The sequence below is a fragment of the Diprion similis genome, chromosome 2 (genome assembly GCF_021155765.1).
Source record: "Diprion similis isolate iyDipSimi1 chromosome 2, iyDipSimi1.1, whole genome shotgun sequence".
Classification (NCBI taxonomy): Eukaryota; Metazoa; Arthropoda; class Insecta; order Hymenoptera; family Diprionidae; genus Diprion; species Diprion similis.
Window position 1 is genome coordinate 15,079,154 of NC_060106.1, and position 27,306 is coordinate 15,106,459.

Here is a 27,306-nt window from a genome sequence, read left to right on the forward strand (position 1 = left end):
AGCGTCAGACCAACAGTGGAGAAATGACGACGAAAATCTCTAGTTTTTTGGCTGTAACTTTTGATGCGTTGCTCGCAGCTTATTGGGACTCCGCTCAATCGATTCCTCTTGCAAAATTACGTCGGAATAGGGCTTCACGGAATTGATTGCAGCGCTTTTCAAAATCGTCAAAATTTTCGCCAAAAATCCAAAGGGGTTAGCCTTGCTTTTTTGGTCATTTTTGAAGCCGAAAATCTTTTGTCTTGGAATCGATTTGCATGACCATTTCTAGAGTAATTCGACCCCAAGGAACTCAGAAAGCACGTGAAAAAGAGCGTCAGACCAACAGTGGAGAAATGACGACGAAAATCTCTAGTTTTTTGGCTGTAACTTTTGATGCGTTGCTCGCAGCTTATTGGGACTGCGCTTAATCGATTCCTCTTGCAAAATTACGTCGGAATAGGGCTTCACGGAATTGATTGCAGCGCTTCTCAAAATCGGCGAAATTTTCGCCAAAAATCCAAAGGGGTTAGCCTTGCTTTTTTGGTCATTTTTGAAGCCGAAAATCTTTTGTCTTGGAATCGATTTGCATGACCATTTCTAGAGTAATTCGACCCCAAGGAACTCAGAAAGCACGTGAAAAAGAGCGTCAGACCAACAGTGGAGAAATGACGACGAAAATCTCTAGTTTTTCGGCTGTAACTTTTGATGCGTTGCTCGCAGCTTATTGGGACTGCGCTTGATCGATTCCTCTTGCAAAATTACGTCGGAATAGTGCCTCACGAAATTGATTGCAGCGCTTTCCAAAATCGTCGAAATTTTCGCCAAAAATCCAAAGGGGTTAGCCTTACTTTTTTGGTCATTTTTGAAGCCGAAAATCTTTTGTCTTGGAATCGATTTGCATGACCATTTCTAGAGTAATTCGACCCCAAGGAACTCAGAAAGCACGTGAAAAAGAGCGTCAGACCAACAGTGGAGAAATGACGACGAAAATCTCTAGTTTTTTGGCTGTAACTTTTGATGCGTTGCTCGCAGCTTATTGGGACTTCGCTCAATCGATTCCTCTTGCAAAATTACGTCGGAATAGGGCTTCACGGAATTGATTGCAGCGCTTTTCAAAATCGTCAAAATTTTCGCCAAAAATCCAAAGGGGTTAGCCTTGCTTTTTTGGTCATTTTTGAAGCCGAAAATCTTTTGTCTTGGAATCGATTTGCATGACCATTTCTAGAGTAATTCGACCCCAAGGAACTCAGAAAGCACGTGAAAAAGAGCGTCAGACCAACAGTGGAGAAATGACGACGAAAATCTCTAGTTTTTTGGCTGTAACTTTTGATGCGTTGCTCGCAGCTTATTGGGACTGCGCTTAATCGATTCCTCTTGCAAAATTACGTCGGAATAGGGCTTCACGGAATTGATTGCAGCGCTTCTCAAAATCGGCGAAATTTTCGCCAAAAATCCAAAGGGGTTAGCCTTGCTTTTTTGGTCATTTTTGAAGCCGAAAATCTTTTGTCTTGGAATCGATTTGCATGACCATTTCTAGAGTAATTCGACCCCAAGGAACTCAGAAAGCACGTGAAAAAGAGCGTCAGACCAACAGTGGAGAAATGACGACGAAAATCTCTAGTTTTTCGGCTGTAACTTTTGATGCGTTGCTCGCAGCTTATTGGGACTGCGCTTGATCGATTCCTCTTGCAAAATTACGTCGGAATAGGGCTTCACGGAATTGATTGCGGCGCTTTTCAAAATCGTCGAAATTTTCGCCAAAAATCCAAAGGGGTTAGCCTTACTTTTTTGGTCATTTTTGAAGCCGAAAATCTTTTGTCTTGGAATCGATTTGCATGACCATTTCTAGAGTAATTCGACCCCAAGGAACTCAGAAAGCACGTGAAAAAGAGCGTCAGACCAACAGTGGAGAAATGACGACGAAAATCTCTAGTTTTTTGGCTGTAACTTTTTTTGCGTTGCTCGCAGCTTATTGGGACTGCGCTTAATCGATTCCTCTTGCAAAATTACGTCGGAATAGGGCTTCACGGAATTGATTGCAGCGCTTTTCAAAATCGTCGAAATTTTCGCCAAAAATCCAAAGGGGTTAGCCTTGCTTTTTTGGTCATTTTTGAAGCCGAAAATCTTTTGTCTTGGAATCGATTTGCATGACCATTTCTAGAGTAATTCGACCCCAAGGAACTCAGAAAGCACGTAAAAAAGAGCGTCAGACCAACAGTGGAGAAATGACGACGAAAATCTCTAGTTTTTTGGCTGTAACTTTTGATGCGTTGCTCGCAGCTTATTGGGACTGCGCTTAATCGATTCCTCTTGCAAAATTACGTCGGAATAGGGCTTCACGGAATCGATTGCAGCGCTTTTCAAAATCTTCGAAATTTTCGCCAAAAATCCAAAGGGGTTAGCCTTGCTTTTTTGGTCATTTTTGAAGCCGAAAATCTTTTGTCTTGGAATCGATTTGCATGACCATTTCTAGAGTAATTCGACCCCAAGGAACTCAGAACGCACGTGAAAAAGAGCGTCAGACCAACAGTGGAGAAATGACGACGAAAATCTCTAGTTTTTTGGCCGTAACTTTTGATGCGTTGCTCGCAGCTTATTGGGACTGCGCCCAATCGATTCCTCTTGCAAAATTACGTCGGAATAGTGCCTTACGGAATTGATTGCAGCGCTTTTCAAAATCGTCGATATTTTCGCCAAAAATCCAAAGGGGTTAGCCTTACTTTTTAGGTCATTTTTGAAGCCGAAAATCTTTCGTCTTGGAATCGATTTGCATGACCATTCCTAGAGTAATTCGACCCCAAGGAACTCAGAAAGCACGTCAAAAAGACCGTCAGACCAACAGTGGAGGAATGACGACGAAAATCTCTAGTTTTTTGGCTGTAACTTTTGATGCGTTGCTCGCAGCTTATTGGGACTGCGCTCAATCGATTCCTCTTGCAAAATTACGTCGGAATAGTGCCTTACGAAATTGATTGCAGCGCTTACCAAAATCGTCGAAATTTTCGCCAAAAATCCAAAGGGGTTAGCCTTCCTTTTTTGGTCATTTTCGAAGCCGAAAATCTTTTGTCTTGGAATCGAAATGCATGACCATTTCTAGAGTAATTCGACCCCAAGGAACTCAGAAAGCACGTGAAAAAGAGCGTCAGACCAACAGTGGAGAAATGACGACGAAAATCCCTAGTTTTTCGGCTGTAACTTTTGATGCGTTGCTCGCAGCTTATTGGGACTGCGCTTGATCGATTCCTCTTGCAAAATTACGTCGGAAAAGGGCTTCACGGAATTGATTGCGGCGCTTTTCAAAATCGTCGAAATTTTCGCCAAAAATCCAAAGGGGTTAGCCTTACTTTTTTGGTCATTTTCGAAGCCGAAAATCTTTTGTCTTGGAATCGATTTGCATGACCATTTCTAGAGTAATTCGACCCCAAGGAACTCAGAAAGCACGTAAAAAAGAGCGTCAGACCAACAGTGGATAGATGACGACGAAAATCTCTAGTTTTTTGGCTGTAACTTTTGATGCGATGCTCGCAGCTTATTGGGACTGCGCTCAATCGATTTCTCTTGCAAAATTACGTCGGAATAGTGCCTTACGAAATTGATTGCAGCGCTTTCCAAAATCGTCGAAATTTTCGCCAAAAATCCAATGGGACTAGCCTTACTTTTTTGGACATTTTTGAAGCCGAAAATCTTTTGTCTTGGAATCGATTTGCATGACCATTTCTAGAGTAATTCGACCCCAAGGAACTCAGAAAGCACGTAAAAAAGAGCGTCAGACCAACAGTGGAGAAATGACGACGAAAATCTCTATTTTTCTGGCTGTCACTTTTGATGCGTTGCTCGCAGCTTCTTGGGACTGCGCTAAATCGATTCCTCTTGCAAAATTACGTCGGAATAGTGCCTTATGGAATTGATTGCAGCGCTTTCCAAAATCGTCGAAATTTTCGCCAAAAATACAAAGGGGTTAGCCTTACATTTTGGGTCATTTTTGGAGCCGAAAATTCATATCACTCAACACTTAGCGGGGAAAACGGCTAAAGAAATACGAGCACATACTCATTCATTTATTTGTCGTCATCCAGGTTACAGAAAATAAATGGAATTTAATATTATTATTTATACCTTGTCATTCATGTAACAAAGAATTGTAACACCGAAATATCATACAGAATACATCGTGTCCTGCGGCGGTGCCTTGTGCTTGTATGCAAGCCGGAATTTACACCATATCCACCAACTACAACAATGACGATCTGATTTCAATTCTGTCACATTCTGCTGGTGATAATGTTTATTGCACTTTTTTGTGTTCTCATAACCTGTATGATCACATACTGTTCAAGCATACTCTTGCATTTTCATTCTGTCTTTCATTTTATACTATTTGGAACTTGTCAAATTACAATACACTGACACCCAAGCACTTGTTCTAGAATTAAGACATGTTGAATAAACGAAACTAGGTTTTTTTTCAATTTGTGATTTTTAATTTCCACCTTCTTCCAAACCCCGTGAAAGTTTTATGTATTCTTGCTCCAACTTCCAATCCGTTGCTCGCAGCGTATTTTGACTGCGTGCAATTGATCACTTCCGCAAAATTACGTCGGAGTCGTGCAGAAAATAATCGTTCGTAGCATTTTCCAAATTAGCCGGCATTTCCACCAAAAATTTAAAGGGATTAGCTCAAGTTTTTTTTGGGCGGAAAAACCTTCTTTTCCGAAATCGAGTTGTACGTCTCTCTATAGACTAATTAGACTCTCAGGAACGCAGAAAACACCCCAAAAAGTATGTCAGACTAACAGCAGAGAAAATATGAAGAAAATCTCTTGTTCATCTGTCACTTATTCTTGATTCCTTACTCGAAGTGTATTCGACTACGGACAATTGATCCACGTTGCAAAATTACGTCAATATTGTGCATGAAAAAATTGATTTTATTTTCATTCCAAATCGTCGAAATTTTTAGAGAAATCTGAAGCCTTTCTCCTCATCTGGAAACATTTTTCCGTTTCAGAATCAAATTGTTTCACCCTTCCTAGACTGCTTAGACCCCCAGGATTTCGAAAGGGACCTCACGATCCCCGTAGGTCTAATAGCTGAGAAAATCGAGAAACATAGTGGCAAATTTTCTCGGTTTGTGTTATTACTTTTGAGTCGTTGCCCATACTAAATCAGAGCAATGTGCAATTTTACTTCCTCACGAACTTGCGGTTCTTGGTACATCGTTGGCATAATCTAATTCCAGCGCTTTCAACGACGCTGCGTTTTTCTGGTCAAAAGCGCTGCAGTATCTCCGACTTCCCATCGATCGGATTTGACTACTCATCCGTGTCAGTAATATTCGGGTGTCTAAATTGGGTAACCACGGCTCCTCAACATGGGTAGGAGTACTTCGTCTTGGAAGTATTCTGTACAATGTTTGTCTATAAATTTTTCCGGTTTAAAGATTGAGTGACGAGTTATAGACAAACGTGTATCTCTTTTTTATATGGGGCTTAGAGTACAAAGAGAGATCACATACTCCTTTCTTTTTCTATGCTGGCTCGTCTACTTGCTAGATTACACGGTTGAGGGAAGTTATTTTTTTCTCAAGAAGAAAGTTACAAGTGGGTATCTAAAAAGGAAACATTGGAGGGAACGCTGGAAATCGCGTTTTTCATGCCCGTCATTTGGTTGCAAGTTCCTGTGAGTTTCAGATTCTCTCATCCAGCCGTATTCAAGATCATTACGGGAGTTCATAGTACAGACCGAAAAATCTATATCCAAACCCTCATTCCTCTAGAAAGCTGTTCTTCATATTCTATAGACCCGAAACCGAAATGATTCGTTAAAATTATAAAAATTAATTTTCTGCCGATACCAATGCTATTCTCATATCACCAAAGCTAATGGAAAGTAAAAATGACGTTGAATTCATTCGAATAATAAGTTTCGTGCATTTGCAGAAGATTGCATTGTTACTTCGAAGCTTGAGGTACCTATCTAAGATTGTAAGTCTCAAACGAAAGTTCTTGACTCATGTTTTCTTATTTCCACTTTGTACTAACGCGATGTAAAATGTTAATTCAAAAGTAATTTTACTCACTTTGCGTGCATGCAGCAGAGCGTACAGCTGGAAATAATCGCAGCGATCCCGACCAGAGCAGCGATGGCAAGTACCCACATCTGTGTCATAGAGGCATCGGCCCTTGCAACGAGAGCAGCACAGTGCTGAACCGTGCCAACGTTATACTGCTGATATACCCGCTTTAATTCCTCGTTTTTAGGGTCTGTTAACAAGGCTTTCATTTCGTTGAGATCATAGGACTCCCTTCCAACCATTTGGAAGCATGAACTGGTCGACGAAAAGTCCAAGGAATTGTCTTCCTTCGAATAAAACTGTGTGTCGTAGACGTTAACCTCGACGGGAAGCGACAAGGCTTGTTGTACGGCCTGCTCAAAATTCTCCAACGATTTTCTCACCTCGGCTGGAGGCTTGGAGAAGACGAACTTAAGCATGTCTCGATCTCGTACTAGGAAAATCTTCACTGTGATGTTCGTCTCTCGTCCTGGCGTCGCAGAATTATTTGCCGATATTGGAACCTCCATGAAACCATCGGCGAATCCTGTCATTGAACTGGTTGTCCTTAGCTCTCCAGTTTCCGGGTTTAACGAAAAAACAGAGGTCATTTTCTCCCGAGATATCGATGGATCAACCACCGAAGTAAAAGACACGTCACCCATATTGTAGTTCATCGGCAAGGCGTCCGAATCTGCGTCCTTAGCTTCCAACGTCAAAAGGCTGGTATCAATTGGTACATTCAGTCGAACTCCCAGCGTGAAATTCCCCTTTTTAAACTTAGGTTTGTTATCATCAATATCCAATATCCTTATCAAGACTTGCCGCTCCGAAGGATCTTGCCGATTGTACGGCTTGGGTGTGAGCTCCGATTTTTTTACTGGAAACTTGAAGCACTTCACGGTGATAAGATGACGGTCGAATTGTTCACGATCCAATCGCCCTGTCGATTTTATTATACCAGAATTATTTTCGGATCTTTCTATAGAAAACAGGCCCGCTTCGTTTCCGTATATAATTACGTAATCGATCATCCCGTTCTCCTCGATGTCTTCGTCAATCGCTTCGACGACTCCGATATTTGTTCCGATTGGAAGTTCCTCATAAGTGCTTAGTTCCACGGGCGGACTGTCTAGGCTTCGCTTGAAGTGTGGCTTATGGTCATCAATATCGTCTACGATCACTTGAAGAATACGAGTCGCTTGCTGGGGGGGATCTCCAAGATCCTGAGCTACGAGGATCAGCGTGTAGCTGTCTTTGGTTTCACGGTCTAACAGTTTTTTCGTCGTTATTAACCCAGTCTCACTGTTAATGCTGAACGAACTTGCGTCGTTTCCGAAATTTCCCTCCTCAAGAAACTTGAAGGTTATCTTCCCGTTCGGTAAATTTGGATCATCTGGATCGGAAGCAACGACTTGAAAGACCGGGCTTCCGGTTGTCGAGTTCTCCGCGATGTGAGCTACCTCGTCCAGAGTTGGCCTGATGATAAGGGGAACACCGTCATTGCTGACAACGTCACCAATGTAAAGAACCAATGCAACGTCCGTAAAAAGGACAGGATCTCCTCCATCCTGAGCCCTGACACGCATGTTGTAAGGTTCCGTCCTTCCTTTGCCAGTCAGTTGCCCAGCAGAAGAGACTTCGCCAGTAGAGTGATTTATTTTGAAGAGACCTGTGCCGCATGATCACAAGACGTTAACAGTACTAGTAGCAAATCCAACTAATCAGTGCTCCAATAAACACCTCGAATAAAATAATATCTACCATTAGCTTCTCCCTCGTCAATAATTTCAAAGTGAATCGTTCCTCCTTTGCCCTCGTCGGGATCAATTGCAGTAATGTTTACAACACTGATGCCTGCCGGTGCATTTTCAGGAACCACAGCAGTGTAAGACTCCTGAGGGAAGGCGGGGGCGTTGTCGTTCACATCTAGAATATCGACGGTAACTAATGCTCGACTCATTTTCTGCTCCGCACCACCCTGAGGCATATCTGTAGCGATAACGTAGAATCGCAGAACGGATTGTCTTTCTCGGTCAAGTGTTGTATTTGCTGCGATCTATGACAAGAATTGATTATCACAACAAGAAAACAGCCGATATTTTGACTACTGCGGTAAAGAAAATTGAAATCTAAACTATACTTACGAGAATGTTTCCACTGATTGGATCGATTTCAAACAAATTTGCATTTTCACCGGTCAAAGCGTATCTGACTTCACCGAATCCTCTCTTCACTTCCTGATCCGTATTCGAGCTGTCCATATCCGTAGCCTTGACATTTAGGATAATTTTAGATGCCGCGGACGATTCGAGTACGGAAATTTTATAATCTTTTTGATTGAAAATCGGGCTGTTGTCATTTATGTCGAGCACTGACACTATCACCTTAGCTTCCGACATGCTTCGACTTATTTCGTAATCTCTGGCCAAGGCTCGAACTTTGAAGCGAAGAATCTGATAAAAAAAATGACAAATTGATCACTTCTTTCATCCAAATAATGACGAACACATCGAAAACCATTTTTGGGTTGTACCTTGTCGCCTAGATTTTCATAATCCAGTCTCTTGCTCAAAACTACGTTCCCGCTTTGAACCCCAACGTTAACGTAACCTTCATCATCGTCATCGCGAATCAATTCGAACGTTTCAACTGGTCGACCAGTCGCTGGTTCCCTGGCAGACAGCATCAGCAGAGTCGTTCCAACCGGTTGCTCTTCAGGAACTGACACGCGAATGACCGGATTATTCGGCGACCATCCAGGATTCGTGAAAATCGGATTATCGTCACTGTAGGCTTGAACGTAAATCGTGACTTCAACTTCAGTGACCTGTTTCTCCTTGTCGACAACAGCGTTAAGGTCTCTGGCCTGAACCGTGAGAATAATTACCGCCGCAACTTGGTAATCCAGAACCTGATTAACTGTTATTAAACCGGTAGTAGAATTTATTTTAAACGCTGTTTTGTAATCGTACGGTGTTGTACTTTTCAGAGCAACTCCAGTCTTGTCAACGGCTCTTATCGGCTCGATCAAGGCATACTCAATGTTCGCATCAGAATCTGGATCAGTTGCGGTTACCCTCAGAACGGAATCACCTGTGATGGAAAATGCGCATTGAACGTAACAGTGATCCGATAATCGCAGATGTCTGATCACTGAAACTCGTACTCACCAATAGCGGCTCTCTCCGATACGTACATTAAATACGTCGAGTTGTTGAAAACAGGTGGCTTGTTATTAACATCGATAATGTTCACAGCTACCGTTGTAGTAGCCGTCTCTCTAACCGGTGTTCCGGAATCAACTGCATACACGATCACATTGTACTTGTCTCCACCAAATTCCATATCCAGTCTAGCGTCCGGTGAAACCGTTATAATGCCGGAGCTGTGAAAAGTATTAAAAATTTCCCATCAAGTTTGAAACACCAGATTCAGCCCTTCAGATTTTATTTCAGAAGTTTAAAATTCAGAATGTTTTTAGGGCTCTTATACTTCTGGTTGATTACGAAGTTATCCTTCGCTCCACTAGCAATGTAATACTGCAATAAGCTGTCTCTTCCATCAGGATCGTTCGCTGTCACTTTGACAACTTCTGTCCCAGGTGTAGCGTTTTCCAGTAGACGTGCCCGGTAAGTGTTGGGTCCTGGTGCTCCGGCTTTATAGTTACCCCGAAATATGGGCTTCTGATTACCAGGAACACCAACGCGGACAAAGAGCTTGGTTTCAGAGTACAGAGGTGGCTTTCCTTTGTCAGTTGCTCTGATGCTGAGCTCGTAGAGACCGCGTTCTGTATCGCCAGATCGCGCTGGCTTTTGCATTCCAACTTCACCTGTTTCTGGATCAACCTGTCGATGTAAGATTAATAATCATTATATTGCTTTTGGTGGGAAAAAATTTCAGTCAGGAATCTTTGATACCTTAAAGACATTTTCCGTCATACTGTTATGATGACCGATCGAGTACGTCACTTTTCCATCCCCCTGAGTTGGACCATCAACATCCGTAGCTCTGACGAATAGCTGCGGTTCAAAACTCATTGCTTCTTCACGGACAGTTCTCGAGTATTCTTTTTGTTCAAAGATGGGCTCGTTGTCGTTGACATCTTGGACCTCGATTAGAATGTTGACGGTTGAAACTTTGCCTCCGCCATCCCTAGCCTCCATTGTTAACGAGTAAGACTTTTGAACCTCGTAGTCGAGCGCCTTCGCAACAGAAAGCCCACCTCTCTTTGGGTCGGTTTTGAATTTGTCAGTACCAAAACCACGAAGATTGTAAGTTAGTTCTCCGAACTCTCCACTATCTTTGTCTACTGCAAATACTTCACCGAAATGAGTACCTGGGACTGCATCCTCAGGTACTGCCAGATTGTAGACTGATTGCGAAAACTCCGGACTGTGGTCATTCGCATCTACAAGCTCAATGTGTACTCTAGACGATGCAACCTTTGAAAACATTTAAGGAAAGTTCAACAACGTTGATCCCACAGACAATAGTGGCCAATAAGTGATAAATTTTTCTTCGTAATCGAACATGACACATGGCAAATTCAAACAACTCACCACTTTACCAGCTACGGAAGCCGTGACGTCAAACTCTAATGTTCTTTTTGTTTCATCCTCAACATCGTAGTCTAACACCGATTTATTATTCGCTCTTACGACGACAGGTACTCTTCCCTGAGCCTGTTGAGGATTGACTGAAAACGCCTGACTGATATTTGGATATCCAGGTGCGTCCCTCAAAGCCAAGGAAAACTTTGCATTGTCTCCAACGTCCCCATCGCTGACTACCATATTTAAACCTGTAAAATAATTAATAACAATCCTGATTCTCACGCACTTATATCAGAACTAAACTAAGTCCATTCAAATGAACAAAAGAACGGACCATTTAACACAATGCATTCTCTGACAAAGCATTACCTGGTAACGGTGTATCCATTCCGATATCCTCTGAAATTTTTATCGAAAATGAATCCCTGTTAAAGACTGGCACAAGATCGTCGACATCTGTGACAACGATGGTAATAACTGAGGTAGCTGTATCGGCTGGAATCTCGTTATTTATCAGTTCAGTAGCTTTCACTGTGAACGTATAAATTCCTCCATTTTGCAAAATGTTCGGATCTTCACGATCTAGAAAGACACTGGTGGTGATTAACTTTCCGACACTGATGTTTCCCTCTCGCGTAACCACGAGTTCGAAATGCCCTGCATCGTCGTCCTCGAGGCTAAGCAGCAGAGGCCTCGGTTCTCCGGTGTCGCCATCCCGCGCTCTAACTGTCAGGACAGTGTGTCCTGCTGGGGTATTTTCAGGAAGAGCTGCACTGTATGGAGCGTTCAAGAATGTTGGTGGCTGATCCTGAACGACGACAGTAAAGGATAAGTCTCAAATTTGTGGAATATAGTCGCTCTGAGTCTGTGGCAGTTTGTAGATACTGCTCTGACAAAGACGATCGGTAGTATGATTGCGTCATAAATCATACCTGAACGTCTAGAACATCAACAGCAACAGTAGCTCTGGCATGTAGTCTTTTCGCTGGATCACTGGTTCCATCAACGGCGACAAGATTGATGAGATAAGAATTTCTTCTTTCGTAATCCAATGGACTCGCCAACGTTATGCGAACTTCATAGCGACCTTCCGCTAACTGGAAGTAAAACACAATTCATTTGAATCTACGATTCCAGCAGCCTACTAGAATTAACTAAAAGGAATTTTTTTTTCATGCGTCAAACCTTATCCGTAGTCACATGGAAGACTTCGCAAACGTCGTCATCTCGGGACGATGCTGCACACCGTACAACAACGTCAGCATTGACACCTCCGTCTTCGTCAGTGACAGTTATGGTGCCCGGAGGAAGCAGGACACTACCTACTTTTGCACTCTCAGGAACCCTGGCAGCATACGGACGGCCATGGTAAACCGGTGGGTTATCGTTTTCGTCAAGAACGGCTATCTCTCGACGAAGCGATACTGTGTTAGGTTCAGAACCCGCAATACCTTCATCTAAAAGAAATTAAACGTTTATGACCTTAGAATAAATAAGTGTGACTGAGTGAGTGTTTGTTTCTGGAATTGAGTGCAAAGTAGCTCGCACGTTGTTCAAACAAGTGTCGAAACACCTTTGCCATTCAATACCGTATACCGCGTGAATTGACCAATAAAAATACTCTGCAGAACCAGACTCAGCACATGCCACCTGACATTCACCTGCAGAATCGCTTAGCTGTGGCCTGTTAAACTATACGCCACTGCTCGTGAGTTACACAGATAAAATGCATTTGTGACATAGTCGATAACGGTTCAATTTGGTACCAGTTATGCTAATGATGACTTCTATCAAATCCTGGGTCTCTCTGTCCAACGCTTTCCTGAGGATTACGACGCCAGTTTCTCTATCCACCGTGAAGTACTCCCCACTGATGGAATAGTGCACTCGGGAATCCTCGGGGTCCTCACCCTGGAGAGTGTAGACCGGCGCTCCAGGTGGAGTACTCTCGGAGACGGCCAGACGAGCCATGTCTCCACCAGGTATGAAGTGCGGTGCTCTGTTCACCACTTGTCCTCGAATTGAGGAACTCGTGGCGACGAGCACGAGCAGAATTGTCAGCATCCTGACCTGGTCGACAACAATTAAGCGTTAAATTTGCGGCCCATTGCGCATTGGTAGGAAATTGGATAGCGATGTTTGCTACTGAGAGCACGATCAGTACGTGCGTCTGAGAGTCTTTCCGTCGAAGCCATCGCCAACACGACCGTGGCAATGCCCGAGCGTGGGTGGCAACTGGCAAAACGTGATTCCCAGCCTGCTTCGTCCCACGTTTCGCGTTCGCGGTGCAACTGGAACATATACCTGGCGTCCAACTATTCGCTGGTTCTAGAGCGCCTGTATAAGGAATCGAACAGTGTGGTGAGGAGCACCCTCATACGTTACGTGCAGGCATCGCGAAGCCGTTAGAAATCGTTTTCCGTTTCAGGTCTGAAACGTTTTGCTCTAACTGGTCGTACCGTAAGGCTGGGATGTCGCTCGGTAAACGAGAAGAAAAATACGTGTGTATAACTCATTAGGTGCTATTGCGACGCACTTTCTGTCCGCAGCTTTCTACCGGGTGGGTCTTAGGAGTATATCTGCTAAGAAAACGAGAAACTGAAATACGGATCGGGGGAGTTGCATGGTCGTTGCGAGATATTCATACCGTGGTGTAGTGCGCAATATGGTTATACGACACCACGAAAATCTTTCGCAACGTAATCATTGTGCGCGAGATAATGTCCGGCAGTTTTCGCTCTTCTATTTAATGCTTCTTAAATCGAACTGCGCTACACGCCACTGCTGGAGCAACTCTCACTTTTCGTTTACCAGCCGATGTTTGAGATCAGTAACAGCGATTCTCAGACGTTCACGATCCTTAGATTGATTTCAAAAGTTGACAGCTTGTAAGTTTCGGTAGTAAGATCAGTAGAAATTCGTTGAATTCAAAATCTTCGAATAATTTAAACATTCCATGATTCGACCGCAGTGAGATCAACCACCAAACGCTTGCTGCTACTGACAATCGCCGAGATTTTCTGTTTTGCGGTAAGAAGGAATTTAAAGACTGTTTTTACAAGTAGCGGGACTCTGGAAGCTTACGATTAATATAACTATGGCTTATAATGTAGCTACTACGTATATATTTCCGCTTATATCAGTACCTCCTCGCACAATTATTGGCTGCTCGGAATACCCAAGAAATCTTATAACCGATGAAAGAATCATCGAGTTGGTCAGGTGTGTATTGGGTACAGTAGTCGGATTGCACCGAAGGACGTCTATATCCTGTTCCGAGCATATTAACAAAGGACCTTGTACGCGGCTATAGTCGCTGCTAAGTAAAAACTTGTTCGACACCTTGTCGCCGGTTGCATTTCGATTTAAAATCGTTCTATAGATACTGCAAGAAACGCTGAAAGTTTTATCCCACAAGTGAGATAACACTAGTCGCTTATTGTTATCGCACATTGAGCAGTTTCTCTATATTTATATATCTATGTAATGTAACACTGAAACGCGGAAAGTTTGAGGCAAAGACCGTGACGAAGACCGTTGTACGTGTGAATATAAATCATGTTATGTCTCCTTTAACAACTTCAAAACATGGGGAAATTCTTCTGGTATAAGTGCGTGCCGTACTGAAAATATGAGAGTTAAAAAGTCCCTTAAATCCCCGCCATCGCAGAGTTGCGTAAAACCAATTTTACATCGCAATCAGCCTCTGGATTTGTCTATGAGTATACACTATAAAATTTATATAACTCGACGTTCGAGTAGGTATATATATACAGCGTGATATTCTCTCCAGATAAACTCTGAATGTCGACGTCGTTCGGCAGTATTATTCACGAACTCTTGTGGCTACCTTTCAAATTCAATCCCGGTGATTCAGTGTCACTCCTTCTCATGCCGTTACACGAGATCTTGAGGTTGGGAAACAAAGGTCACGATTTTAGGCCACGACAATCTGCAATGCATCCACTATTCTTAACGCTAGATAATATATTCAGCATCGCGAATTAGAAGAATTTAGCAAATCGGTTCAACACCGGATCCGTTGCGGACTGCGAGGCATTTCGTATTCCAGCGTTAAAATCTCCGAGTCTGAAACTTGTTTCCGCGCGCGATTTTAGTCCAGTCAGGACTGGAGTAAAAAAAGCACGTATCAGTTTACTGACCTCTAAAAAACAATCGTCTAAATCCCTGAATCCCCTACGGCTAAAAAATGACCCTGCATTTTCGTCTTCCGTCTGATAGTCGATATTCTTTGTTCCTGTGTTTTCCAAATTATTTTTTTTTTTACATAGTATGTATCTCTCGACTCGACTGAACAACTCCTTCAACTACTGCCGGGTAATCTAAGCCAAGATGATCAAACGTCGTTGATAAAAGGAAAAATAAATCGCCGTTCACCAGCTAAAGTCAAACGACATAGATTTTGTTTACTAATCAGTAACTGTACTTATCTGACGAAATTTTGGTGTAAGATATTATCCCAAGAATGAAATATCCGTGCGTAAAAACGGCGTTAATTTTATACAGCTATAGTTTAACGGCAGTAAGCTACTCGACCGTATAGGAAAAAACACCGTTATCACCCGGTTACCTACCTACTTTGCGCGTGTGGTTATACACAACTCGGCCCTACCTCTTGATCCACTAATCACCGTAACACCGTAAGTAAACTGGAATTTCCATTTTCATGAGATGATGTTACACCCATTTGGTTTTAAAAATTGGACTAATTTTTGCGAATCGTTAATTGCGTAAACTTTGCGCTGAAGGTATAAGAGAAGGAGAAGCGGCTGCAAAGCGAACTGCCAATATTGGCTATACCTGCGGCTTACCTCATAGGCTATAATCCAACTTTCCCGATGACTAAAATTTTCTGGCTATCCGCAGGAATAACAGATACGTCACCACATGCACGACACCTTCACGACACATGCAGCACACTCAATAAAACGTCCGTTCTTCATCGAAACGGCGCATCGTTCGACGTCGATGACATTTTTCACTTGAAATATACTGCTAACTCATTGTATCATATAGCAATCCCTTGTCGATATTTAACCAGAGCCTGTATCAATACTGGGTTAAAATTTATCCGTACTATCTGCAAGGCGGCTAGCGGAGAGACACCGCATCGTAAGACGAAAGGTATGCGACTGGCACGACCGCCACGAGTCGAAGGAATGGTTGTGCCTGCCGGTTAGCTGCCTCATTCTATACTCTCTTCGAGTTAATTCTCACTTCTTACCTGCCGCAAAAAAGTATCCTTTCTTTATTTCACCTGCTGTTTTCGTCAGTTCGCGAAGTCTCATATTGCTCAGATCGTGTGTACCGCTGTTGAGGTGTAACATGATCCGAGATCAATTTGTATGTTGTGCAGAATAAAGGGCACGCCATTTTTTCCAATCCTAATAACAAGCGCTGATTTTCATACAGTGAAGAGGTGATTCGAGTCGTTTGAATTCGCACAGGGGTAGCGAAACGCTTGTGTCAGTAAAAAGTGCGCGAACTCCAGTCCCTGCTCTTTGCGTACATTTGGTAATTATTTATAGAGTACCGACGGGCTTAAAGAGCGGCTACGCAAAAAGGCTGAAAGGCCAACATCGAACGATAAAAAGACGTGGGGATTTTCAAAGAGGAATAGACCGGCCCGCCTCTTTGGCCTGCCTGAAATTTCGTGAGGCGAAACTGCGCGTGTATGCAGCGGCTTATAATACAGGAGTAGCCGACGAAGATGAAACGCTGATTCGGATCCCTGGGGAGCAACGAAGACGAGAGATACTCACCCCAGGACCCAGAGAGAAAGATGGCGACTGAATGAAAGCGAGGAAGGGGATAGGTACAGTTACTGAAGCCCATAGCCGTCGCTGTAAATAGCTGCAAGGCTCACAGAACATACCTGCATCAACTAAAGCGATAAATTATCGACCCTCGGCAGCGAAATTGGGAATTTTTTTTTGGTTCTGCAAAAGAATGGGATAAGAATTTGTTCTGCAAATTTTTGCAGAATTTCCACTGTTGATCCTCGAGATTGAATGATAGTGTAATCAGGGTACAGAGACGTTCACGCCACTCGACGAGTGCCGACATCAACGGTTTGTCGACCCAAAGAAGACATTGCACGGATTATCGCTGACCTACCTCAGCGTAACCGATTTGTGTCAATCGGTCACGTGACGTACTTGATCGCATTAATCTGGGAAACGCAGGTTCAAATCGCATCTTCATATTTCTAGGATGGTTTAAATGGAAAATATGCCGCAGAGGTACAAACTAATGTGCATTCACGTGCCGAAGGTGTAAGTTTAACACTTTGTACAGCAACGGTTGTCTCTGTGGTTGACGTACACTTTGAAAAACTTTAAAAGTGAAAAACTTGAAGTCATCGAATATTTTTATAGGGCTGAAGTCAATTGATCAGACATCTTTCGTAATCATAATGTTTCTTAAAATTATACTAAAGAATAAAGAGTTCCAAGTAAATATGCTGCAGATAACGATTAACTCGTGCTCATTAAGTGTCGATATATTATACCTACTTCCATTAATCTAACCAAATGTAATCACGCCCATTCCATATTCCAAGTCCTATTTATCAATCTACAATCAAACCCAACTACAAAACATTATTTTATACATTGAAGGATGCAGCAGTAACGGAATTATGATCTGCCAACACCCATACAGCAGAGCTGGCCGATTTCGCGCTTTCGGTTAGCCACGAAATATTGTTAACCAAGAGTTAACGAACATTGGTGTCGATATAAAGGTCCACTCGAGTAGTAGGCATACCTGAACGTACTTCACCGACGCTATTCAATGACCCGATATCCAGACCAATGTGGACCCTTTCGTGGTGGGCATTTGAAACAATCGAATTTGTTGAGGCCTGGCATTGATCAGATTCGAGGAGCACGCAGGTACGCCCTGAGTTCAGCAAACCGTGGGACCGGTTAGGCCAGGTTCGCCTTTCGCTAAAATTCCCTGGTCTCACTTGAAGCCGAGCAATTGTCTGTACCTACGAGCACCGCCAGAGTGCCGAGTGCTCGGTCACGCCGGTTGTCTTCTCATTGCGAAGACTAATTAGCCCGCTTCCCAGGCAAAAGATTCTTGCAAAATTCCATAATTCTTCTCCGTAATATTCGCAGGGAAATGGTTACGCTCATGCTGAAGTAAAAATGCTCCGAGACATTTACTGAGGAGCGACAAACTTCCCACGCGAAAACATCCGCGATTTCGAATGCAATTTATTTAATCTCGAAAGTGAATGTATTTCCCAAAGATCGAAGTTCACCGGGAGAATTTCGCAAATAGTTATAATTATAGCGCGTCTCTATGCTTGGGCTGAGGAAAATGTGAAAGATCACTTTATTATTATACTTATCGCACTGCATCCTTCTCACAACTGCATAAGCAAGGGATCAGAGTTAACCTTCGCTATGTCTATAGAGCCAAGCTGCACAATGCCGCAATACAATTTCTCGCTCAGGTGCAAAAGGTACTCCCGATACGGGAGTGCGAGATATTGCGCAAATGTTTGTGAACTATTGCGTAATGCGTGCGACGTAGTTTTGCAATAGACACGGATGCCTGGGCCGGGCGAATGGCCGATAAATTATCCAATTAGACCGAATCGTTCGGGTTACGGAGCAGACGGGAAAAAGGGAAACCCTTTTGGGCTCAATAACTCAACCTTTCCAATACCCAGAGCCGATATACGCACACGCCCCTTTTTTATTTGATTTTCAATTTTTCACGCTCAAAAACCAAATCTTTCGTGTAATTTTTGACGATCTTCTATACCGTCTGCTTTTACACGTATGTGAACGGTTACGATTTCACGGTGTGAAAGTTTTATTTGCAATTCGTCCAGAGAGGATTGAAAGTGTGAAATTGGGTCGGTGGTGAGCCCCGAAAATTCTTTTATTTGCAAAATTTGTACTAAAATTATTATTGGTTGATTTATTTGACGTCTCCGTCTGTTTCTTCTCGGCAATTAGAGTCACAGCAATTGCATTTTCAATGTCCATAGAGATATTTGAAAAAGTAAATAAATGAATCGCTTGAAGCGTCGATGGGAAATTTTACAACAGAACAGTATGAAAAACCGCATCTGATTGCTCCAAGGTTTTATGTTGCGATTAGAGGCACGAATTCCAACAAAGAATAAAATAAAGAATCAGACATTTTTCTTACATTCGCACCAGCGAAGCGACAGTAAAGAAATAATTACTTCCTGACTACAGGAGAGAAAGTCGTTTCGCCTAAATAGTTAAGTGTAGTAGCAACTAATTGTAAATACCACGGCTGTAATATAACAACAGAAAATCTGCGTTGGCTGCAGTTACGAGAACGTTGCGTTATGAGAAGCTTCTCATGCGTTAAAATCACGATTAAAAAAGCAACGTCATATACAGTCAATTACCATCGTTGTCGGGAACTTTTTTCTCAATATAATCACTGTTTTATCACTTGCCAAAATTGTTGACTGTAAAAAACGGTGCAAAATAAGAATTTTTAAATGAAAAAAATTCTTTTCGCAATGAGAACGCAGCCCTTCCACCGTTTGCAGTTAGCAGTAACGAAAACCGAACCGCAAACTAGCGAAACGCGTTCCAATTTTCAAAAATCGCGTGTAAATCGAGCGTGACATGTCGCCCAACCCTTTTTCAAACAGGGCATTCTCGCACGGGAGATATGTCACCCTCAATTAGACACAGTATGTCGCCGCTTTAGGAGGCGTGAAGGTTATACATACATTTGCGATACACGTGTCAATGGGACACTCGATCGAACATGATCAGTTTGAACGTTGGCCGCGTTGTTATGGAAATGAAGATACTCACGGCGCATCCTTCTTTAGCTCAGCTTTGCCTGAAGACTCTCGGTCTTCTGCTTCCTCTTGACAATCCACCGAACCCAAAGGGGTCTAGTCATCCTGTCAGAGAAAGAAGAAATTATGATTCGATGTAGTTGACGTCTAGATATGTGGCGTTGGTTGGAATAACGGAAAAGATCCGACAAGATAAGTCGCTAGTAATTCTGCCGAACTTACAGATTGTGTGATAACAGAACCTGTCCACGTCAGGTGTGAACAGAAATATTTTACCTCAATTCCTCACCATTACCATCAGCAGATTGAATGGTTACGTGCTTCTTGATACTGCTTATTATGGGTAAAATGAGTTCCCATTTTCAACCACGGAATTTAACTTCTTTGAACTTATATACTTATAGCTTCGAAGGGAGTCAAGGGATCGAAATTTAGTAACAAGTAATGGAGTTTAATGTCATAAATCTGGTCAAGGTTTTCTAATCTTGTACATCATAGAAGGATTCAAGGATGTCAAATTTTTCAGTGACGTAATGACGCGGTTTAAATTGCTGCGGCTGACTCGTCACTATAAATGCAATGGGCTTCAGCATTGGAGAAAATAGTAAAGAATTGTAGGTAATAATGAGTTTGTTGTGGAAGAGAAGGAACGAATCGCGAGGCTCCAGGCACGTGACTCGTTATTCATCCAGAGTATTGGAGGTGGTGCAGTGTTACCGAGACGTATATTTGTTCTCATTGAACAAATTATTGACAGTACACTCAGAATGCATGAATATATCTTGATAACGAATCGTTGAGCAAACATGCCACACGTGGTCCCAGCATTTTTTGTTCCCGTGTATTCACCGTTCGAATGAGTCTTATTTGCCACAGATCTGTGGACACGAGGAACAGGTCCCATTCCCCATTGGCAGCTACGCCTCTCTGTCTGTTATTAAACTTCGTAGATTGAAGTTATTTGTTTAAACTGCAGACCATGCCGTTCCATCGGTGTCATATAACCGGGAATATTGTGATCGATCGGTTTCGATACACTCCCTCATTGTTTCTCCTCGACCGGAGTCGAAATGTTCCAGTTCTAGGGCAAGGAACAGGTGGCGCCGAGGAAAATGGCTCGCAATACTGATGCAGGAATAACGAGAGTTCCTTTAGTCTACTGGAACTTTACAAAAGCTCGTTTCTCAAAAAAAGAGGGTCTATCCTTCAAAACGTGAAGTCGTCGCGATCATCATTCACTTATTTGATTACGAACATCGAAACCCATCATGGGTTATTGACAAACTGCCACAAACGAGTTTGGGGCTCCAAATTTTCCAAGAAACGATAACGAGCTACGCGAAAACATTGATTGGAGGATTCAGTGTTATATTCATTGGGTTTTCGACGCGATAGATGACGTTGAGATTAAATCTTCCAATCAAGCGTTGAATAAAATATTTGCAAAATTTTCCCGTCCGACTATTGAAGCAAGCGTTTTATCTTGACGTACGAAAATTTTCCAGTAACTCTACCTGCACGTTTCTATAGCAATCCACCGACATTATCAGCTGATTAGTGGATGCGACATATGGCCCCCGTTAGCTTTATTAGATTATCGTCCACTTTTACTTATTTTCGTTCTGATATCAGCCGGGATCGTTCGCCGAGGAGTAAAACTGTGCCATTATTCGAAGAGATTATTACGCGTTGCCGTAAGCTCCTTTTTCAAGGTAAGAACTGTTCAATTAATAAAGAATGAAAAATTTAATCAGTGCCCTCGTGTCTGGAAGAAGTGAAACGTCCATTGAAACTTTCTTGTATCGCCATAGAATTAATTTAAAAAAACAAACACAGCGTTGACCGAGATTCCAGAATCAGATTTGATCACTATTCCCCATTGTCTCATCAAGTACTGCTGCGCAATCACAGAATCTCTATTTTTAAAAGTTGGACATTTATTTCCACTAACTTATCAGAAACCTGTATTGTGCCGATCTGTCTGTCCTGCCAGTACAGTGAGGAGATTATCACTGCACAACGACTTCCGGGACAAAAACAGAGAATCGTAAAGTCTGGGTATATCATCATTAAAATTTCGAACACTGTACACACATATTTGTAGAGGCCCCAAACACTGACATATGGCGCAGAACCGTATCTCGAACATTCACCATGAGCACACAGAGTACCTACACGCACCCGATAAGTCCTTATTAATTTCTCCGCTCGTACCTACTTGCGGGTCCTGAAAATGATCCAGATCCGATATCACAAATAAGTATTCTACCTCGAAGCTTTGCGTTGCGCGGATGTATCCCCGAAAAAAGGGCTTATCAATCCTTCGGAGAATTCATAGGATGGAATGAATGAGTCCTGAAAAAAACTGTCCCAAGTTCGGCCAGCACCAGAGCATGCCTAACAATAAGAAAATATTAATTGTCCAAGTTTACCGCACGGCGTTTCCCTAACGCCTGGTTCTAATAACAGGGAATTAGTTCTGCAGGGGTGGATTGCCGAGGCACTAATTATACCTCCAACTTCCTGATATCCTGCCAGCCCCTCGAAGCCCAGGAAAAAAGGTCGAGTCCGGATCTCGATAGCGGAGGACTTAAGGATTTACAGGATAAGAGGAAGCCTCGAGGGATTTTCCGTCCTCGATAGAAAAGGTGTATTTATAGATATAAAATCATATAATCTATAATGTTACCCGCAGTATTTAGAAGAACGTTAAATTTCGATATCCTGGAGATCTGGATTTCCCGGATCTTGGTGTCATTCCGAAAGCTGACCACAAACTCGGATTATAGAGCGGTCACGTGTCAGATCGCAAGATAAAATCTCTTAGGTACCTACGCACATTAAATGTACCTTATACCCAGGTAGGTGTGCTCACTTCCTTAGCTTTCACCGTTTTCATTGCTTATCCATAACGAACACTGACAACTGTATCAGAATAATTTTTGCAGATCCGTCGATAGTCTATGACCGGTGAGTGACTATAACTTTCTCGCTTAATTGGAGTTCCCAGTTCATTTGGAACTTCCGGATGTAACCGTATAGAGAGACTCGTTCCATCGAGCAGCTGTTGAACAACCGTGATTAAATCAACTCTAAAATATAAGGTGGCTTTTTCAGAACATTTGAACAGTGTAATAACAAAATCCCCAAACTCACGAGTATATAGCCGGTGCAATTGTCTCGACTTCCGGTCACGTGATCCGGCTTTAAATCCATCCAAAAAACCGCGCATTAGACAAAAGTCGCGTATTTAAAGAGGCTATTGCATCCGCCAGTAATAACACGAAGTCCGAAAGACCGACCTCAAAACCTCTAATCCGCTAACAAGCTATTTCTCTGCATCCACGCGCCCCAAACGGCACGCGTCTACGGAACGAAGAACGAAAGAGGGGGGGCAGCGGGTAGCGGGTACCCCTCCACCACTGATTATGGGGTGAGCCGGAGCCGGCATGGTGGTGCCCCGTGGTGTATGGTGGTCGTGCGGCGTGGAGGGGGCAAAGGGCTCGGGGGGTGTATATATGCCCTTACAGCCCTTAAGCACATGCACAGTGCTAGGCCGTACCCCGTATAGATCGGTGGTCCTTTTCTCGTTCGTTCGTTCGTTCTTTCGGACCTTAATCGATGCGCACGCGAACCAAGTGAGAGAAGATCATCGTGTAGCTTCGCCTATTCCTTCATCAGCTCGCATACAAGCGCCATGTGTCTGAACGAAATTTCGCCATTCTGCTGACAGTGCGCCATTTGTTTTCTCAAACTTGGCTGATAATTTTTGAATCGTTTTACGGTGTGTGGTGAAATATTTATAACGAAGGGATATATCTCTCTGTCGGATATTTACTTTACACGATTTTTCGATCCAGGTGAGCATGAGGAGAGGATATTATAGTTTTGTTTTTTGTTTAGAATTTTCCGATCTGGTAAAGCAATCTTCGGCAGTAATAATGGTTGGGAAAATTGAAAATCGAAACAACTGTTTTCGATATTCAGGATAAATGTAGAAATAAAATGCTGACACTGAAAATAGAAATATATTTTTGCTTGCGGTAATCATATTGAATTTATTCGTTAATAAAAAGTGATCACAGTTATATTGTGACATACCGACAAAAATTTTCTCGGCCAAAATTCACTCCTTGAGATACTCGAAACTCAAGGCTTGACGTCTGACATCTTCCTTCATTCAAGTATTTCCTCACCCTTTTGTTTCAGAATAAGCCCCACTACAATGTCATCGGAATATTCATTCTGCAGCGAGGGAGGCTTTGACGAGCTTTCAAGCTCATCTGACTCCGGCTTTGACGTGAGCTTCGAATCCCCGAAACACGAGTCACCCACCGACGCTCTTTTCCCCACCGTCAAGGAAGAGAAACGGAAAAAATCGCGTGGCACGCGATGCAAGAGTCCGACTCAGGTGAGTTATCTTTCACTTGTACTTAGTATCGTTCAATTAAGAAGTCGAACCATAAAACTTGGAACAAGACCAAAATACTCAAGGACCACTCATAACGTTTAAAAAATCCGCAGGTCCTTCGGCTGAAACGTAACCGTCGCATAAAAGCGAACGATCGAGAACGACACCGAATGCACACCCTGAACGACGCTCTGGAACGTCTTCGTCTGGCGCTCCCCACTTTCCCCGAGGATACCAAGCTGACGAAAATCGAGACGCTCCGTTTCGCCCACAACTACATATGGGCCTTGTCGCAGACCCTGGGAAACTCTGAGGCTGGTGAGATAACCCTGAACGTGGGAAACGTGACAGTTAGCATCGGCGAGAACGGAAACATGATCACATCTTCAACCGGAAGCTGCGCCGTCGCGGCTCAAAAACGTCTGGGCCCCGCTCATTCGGCGTTCCCATATCCGCAGGAGAGATTCATGCCCGAATGGCAGGAGTACGATTGCTACAGCGACCAAAGCATCAGTCCACCGGTCCAGTATCAGCCCTGCTACGAACAGCGGGTCTACGGACATCATTCGCCCCACGTTTTGCCAGCGACCCATCACCACGCCATGGGACACCATACCAACATGTATCAGTGTTTGTAAAACGATTGCAAGATGCGGTAGCGCGATTTGTGATGTGTTGATCAGAATCTCGTTGGCGGTCCATGAAACCGAGAACCGTTAAGAAGAGCGTTGATGTCCGCCATTTTGTGGCTAAAAGTTCGCGAGCAGTAAATTTGAGTTAAGCTTTTTTTGTGAGATTCTCGAGCTTGCGGGAAAGAGAATATTATATAATTATGTGTAAAGAGAGAAAATAACGTGATATCTTGAGTAAGTTATGGGTTCGGAGCTTTCCGCAATTTTCAATACAATATCATTTGGAACCGGGAACAATATATGCGGTTGTCGCCTTTATTGGGCTAATACGATTGTAAAAAAAAACAAAAAAAAAAAAACGAAACGAAACGAAAGAAAGTAATATTGCTAAAGATTATCGTTATCTATTTTATAAGAGAATGTTATATTTTAATAACCTAATTAGTGCGAATGCAATGTGTGTCTAGATCTATTTTGAGTTACCGTTCTATTTCCAGTCTGTAAGAGAAGCCGAAAATTTCTCCACCTCGTATTTCTGTAGAATTCATCCAACGAATTGTATTCGTAATTTGAAAATATCACCAAACGACAAGCACACAATGTTTTTTAGCTGTTACTACGTACTAATTAAGTTCCTCTCGGATCTAGTCATTATATTTTTAGTTGATCTCACGTAACGCGGATTTACGCTCGATCTCATTTTTGTTTTACACTTCAAGGAATTTTATGATAACAATAATAATAGTAATCATAGTTATGATAAATAATATGCCTCAACTAGTGCTCTTATCCCGATAGAATTGTCAATTTGTGTAATTCAGGGAATATATATTGTACAGAATTTATACTTTACCAATAAATCATATTTTATCTATAAACATACGGCGTTCCAACACCCTTAAATGTCCTAATTCGATCCCGTATCAATGACCACATCCTCACAATGCACTTCTTGCAAAGCCTGTTGAGCGTTGAACAATTTTTAAATCACGCCACGACCGAGTCGTCACAAAGCTTGATCTGTTCACAATGGAAAACAAAGGTATCAATATCGACAGCCGTTTGTTAGTGGCTGGAAAGCACTGCTCGAGGAACACTAAGCGCCACGTTTACACTTTGCAGGAATGAATTCGCACTCTAGAATTACCCGACACGTGCCGAGCCACGTGTCCTTTATCCGGGAATTACCGGCCTTATATAAGGCAGATGTATCACAAATTTTTCCCCGAGATTCCATCTACACTGTTAATCCGAGAGATTACGTTTCCACTCTGAAATGGATTCCCGTTGCTCTTTAAACGCTGAGGAGGATTACAATTCTTCGGTATGTTAACGCTGCCAAATCAGGGCTTGGCGAGAGCATTGTTAACCGATTTTTAAGTCTCACGGGCTAGAAAGTTTTCGTGCCAAAGTACGATTCTGGAATCCAATGGTTTGAATGAAATGACGAAGCACGATCGATTCTGCGGCAAACGAACATGAATTTCGGAAAATAGGAACAATATTAACATAACAACGGAATCGCGCGCGTTCACTTTTCACACAGAAGGTTTATAGGTGTTAGGGAAATAAATATGGTACAGAAGACGTCAGCTACTCGATCAATAACCGAAGGGGAGGCTGGAAAGATCTATCAAAACAGCACTGGAGCGAGTCGGTGCAAATGAAAGGATAATATTTTCCCCCTCTTATATATAGTTGCGCAAATTCTATGCCACTCGTTTCAAGAGTTCTGTTTATCTCCGTGCAGCTCATGCTTCATCTTATTTTCATTCGCGCTTATTTTTACCGGACTTTGAAAACAAGAATGTGAAATTGTTCAAGGACCCCGATTAATCGGAGTGAGTCAGTTTTCACACGAAACGCGTAATTCCACCCCCTCAAAGCAGCTAAATCAACAGCGCGAGACCTGCAGGCTCGAACAAATCTATTACTTGTATCACGTAGCATCGGTCACGGCGTTTAGAATTTGATCAGTAGCTTAGAACGCGGGGCTATTTGCAAACAAGGCGCAAGCTGCGACGAATCCGTTAGCACACGCTCGCCGTTTCCCCAAATCTCACCAATAATGGTAATGGTTCAATAGAACTATTATGTCCTCGATATATATTATAAGCGCGCGAAAAGCACGCGGGGTCGAAACGGTTCGACAGCCGGCCATATAAAGTGCCATAAAGGTGTCCGCCCTTAGTTTGTCAATTCCAGGGGGGGGGGGGGGGGGGGGGAGGCATCCATTTTTTTCACTGCACGCATCACATAGAGTTTGACTTTCTTTGCGACTCGAGAATCTTGGGTAAATCCGATGTCGGAACGTTTAGATCCTTGGAGGGCGAAATTCTTGAATTTCCTTTTCAGGCTCTTTCGCCTTTTTATCTATCAGTGCGAATCGCCGAGGTCATGATTTAGTTTAGATCGCCTTCGACTAAGCCGTCATCGTCGAGTGAACATATCGATCCGACGAAGCACGAATACAAGCGTGTGTGTCGCGTGCATTGTACGGGGGTGCTGGTGCGTATGGTGACATACTGGTGGGTGCAGGTTAGGTACGCTTCTGATGCAGAGTCTGCACCCCTCCACAAATCCAGTAGTATTTCCTCCCGTTAGAAATCCGAGGGACGCGGAATGTCGTCGAGGGGAATTTTCCTAATTCAGGGAAATTCGTGAAATTATCCGGACCGATCGATGAGCGGATAATCAATGATTAATGACCCGACCTCTCGGCGAGATTGATGACCGTGCATCAGTCTAATATTCCTCAATAACGACGTAGACGCTTCAATCGACTGCATCCTCGGCACCCGGAACGCGTAAAATTACGGGTAAAATAACGGAAACGTTCACCT

At 43.0% G+C, this 27,306-nt stretch overlaps 2 protein-coding genes across 3 annotated transcripts in view; one reads left to right on the plus strand and one right to left on the minus strand.

The window, feature by feature from the left end:
• LOC124415915 (cadherin-23) overlaps window positions 1-15,754 on the minus strand; it is a 31,287-nt gene extending 15,533 nt beyond the window's left edge. Inside the window, exons 1-14 of one of the 2 annotated variants that reach the window (XM_046896642.1) lie at window positions 15,423-15,754; window positions 12,357-12,660; window positions 11,776-12,047; window positions 11,523-11,687; window positions 10,960-11,398; window positions 10,597-10,838; window positions 9,955-10,479; window positions 9,530-9,882; window positions 9,208-9,422; window positions 8,571-9,130; window positions 8,182-8,490; window positions 7,799-8,093; window positions 6,062-7,706; window positions 5,427-5,543 (exon numbers count right to left, since the gene is read on the minus strand). In XM_046896642.1, the coding sequence (XP_046752598.1) occupies window positions 5,531-5,543; window positions 6,062-7,706; window positions 7,799-8,093; window positions 8,182-8,490; window positions 8,571-9,130; window positions 9,208-9,422; window positions 9,530-9,882; window positions 9,955-10,479; window positions 10,597-10,838; window positions 10,960-11,398; window positions 11,523-11,687; window positions 11,776-12,047; window positions 12,357-12,654 (5,331 nt within the window). In that variant the 5' untranslated portion in view covers window positions 12,655-12,660; window positions 15,423-15,754 and the 3' untranslated portion in view covers window positions 5,427-5,530. Of the gene's footprint in view, window positions 1-5,426; window positions 5,544-6,061; window positions 7,707-7,798; window positions 8,094-8,181; window positions 8,491-8,570; window positions 9,131-9,207; window positions 9,423-9,529; window positions 9,883-9,954; window positions 10,480-10,596; window positions 10,839-10,959; window positions 11,399-11,522; window positions 11,688-11,775; window positions 12,048-12,356; window positions 12,661-15,422 lie in introns of those variants that run through there. The other variant, XM_046896641.1, reaches the window with a different exon arrangement.
• Window positions 15,755-23,001: 7,247 nt separating this feature from the next.
• LOC124415939 (basic helix-loop-helix neural transcription factor TAP) lies at window positions 23,002-25,240 on the plus strand. Its single transcript, XM_046896694.1, has 3 exons — window positions 23,002-23,280; window positions 23,630-23,831; window positions 23,945-25,240. Exons 2-3 carry the CDS (start codon window positions 23,646-23,648, stop codon window positions 24,467-24,469), a joined length of 711 nt encoding a protein of 236 aa, XP_046752650.1. The 5' UTR covers window positions 23,002-23,280; window positions 23,630-23,645; the 3' UTR covers window positions 24,470-25,240.
• Window positions 25,241-27,306: the final 2,066 nt, after the last annotated feature.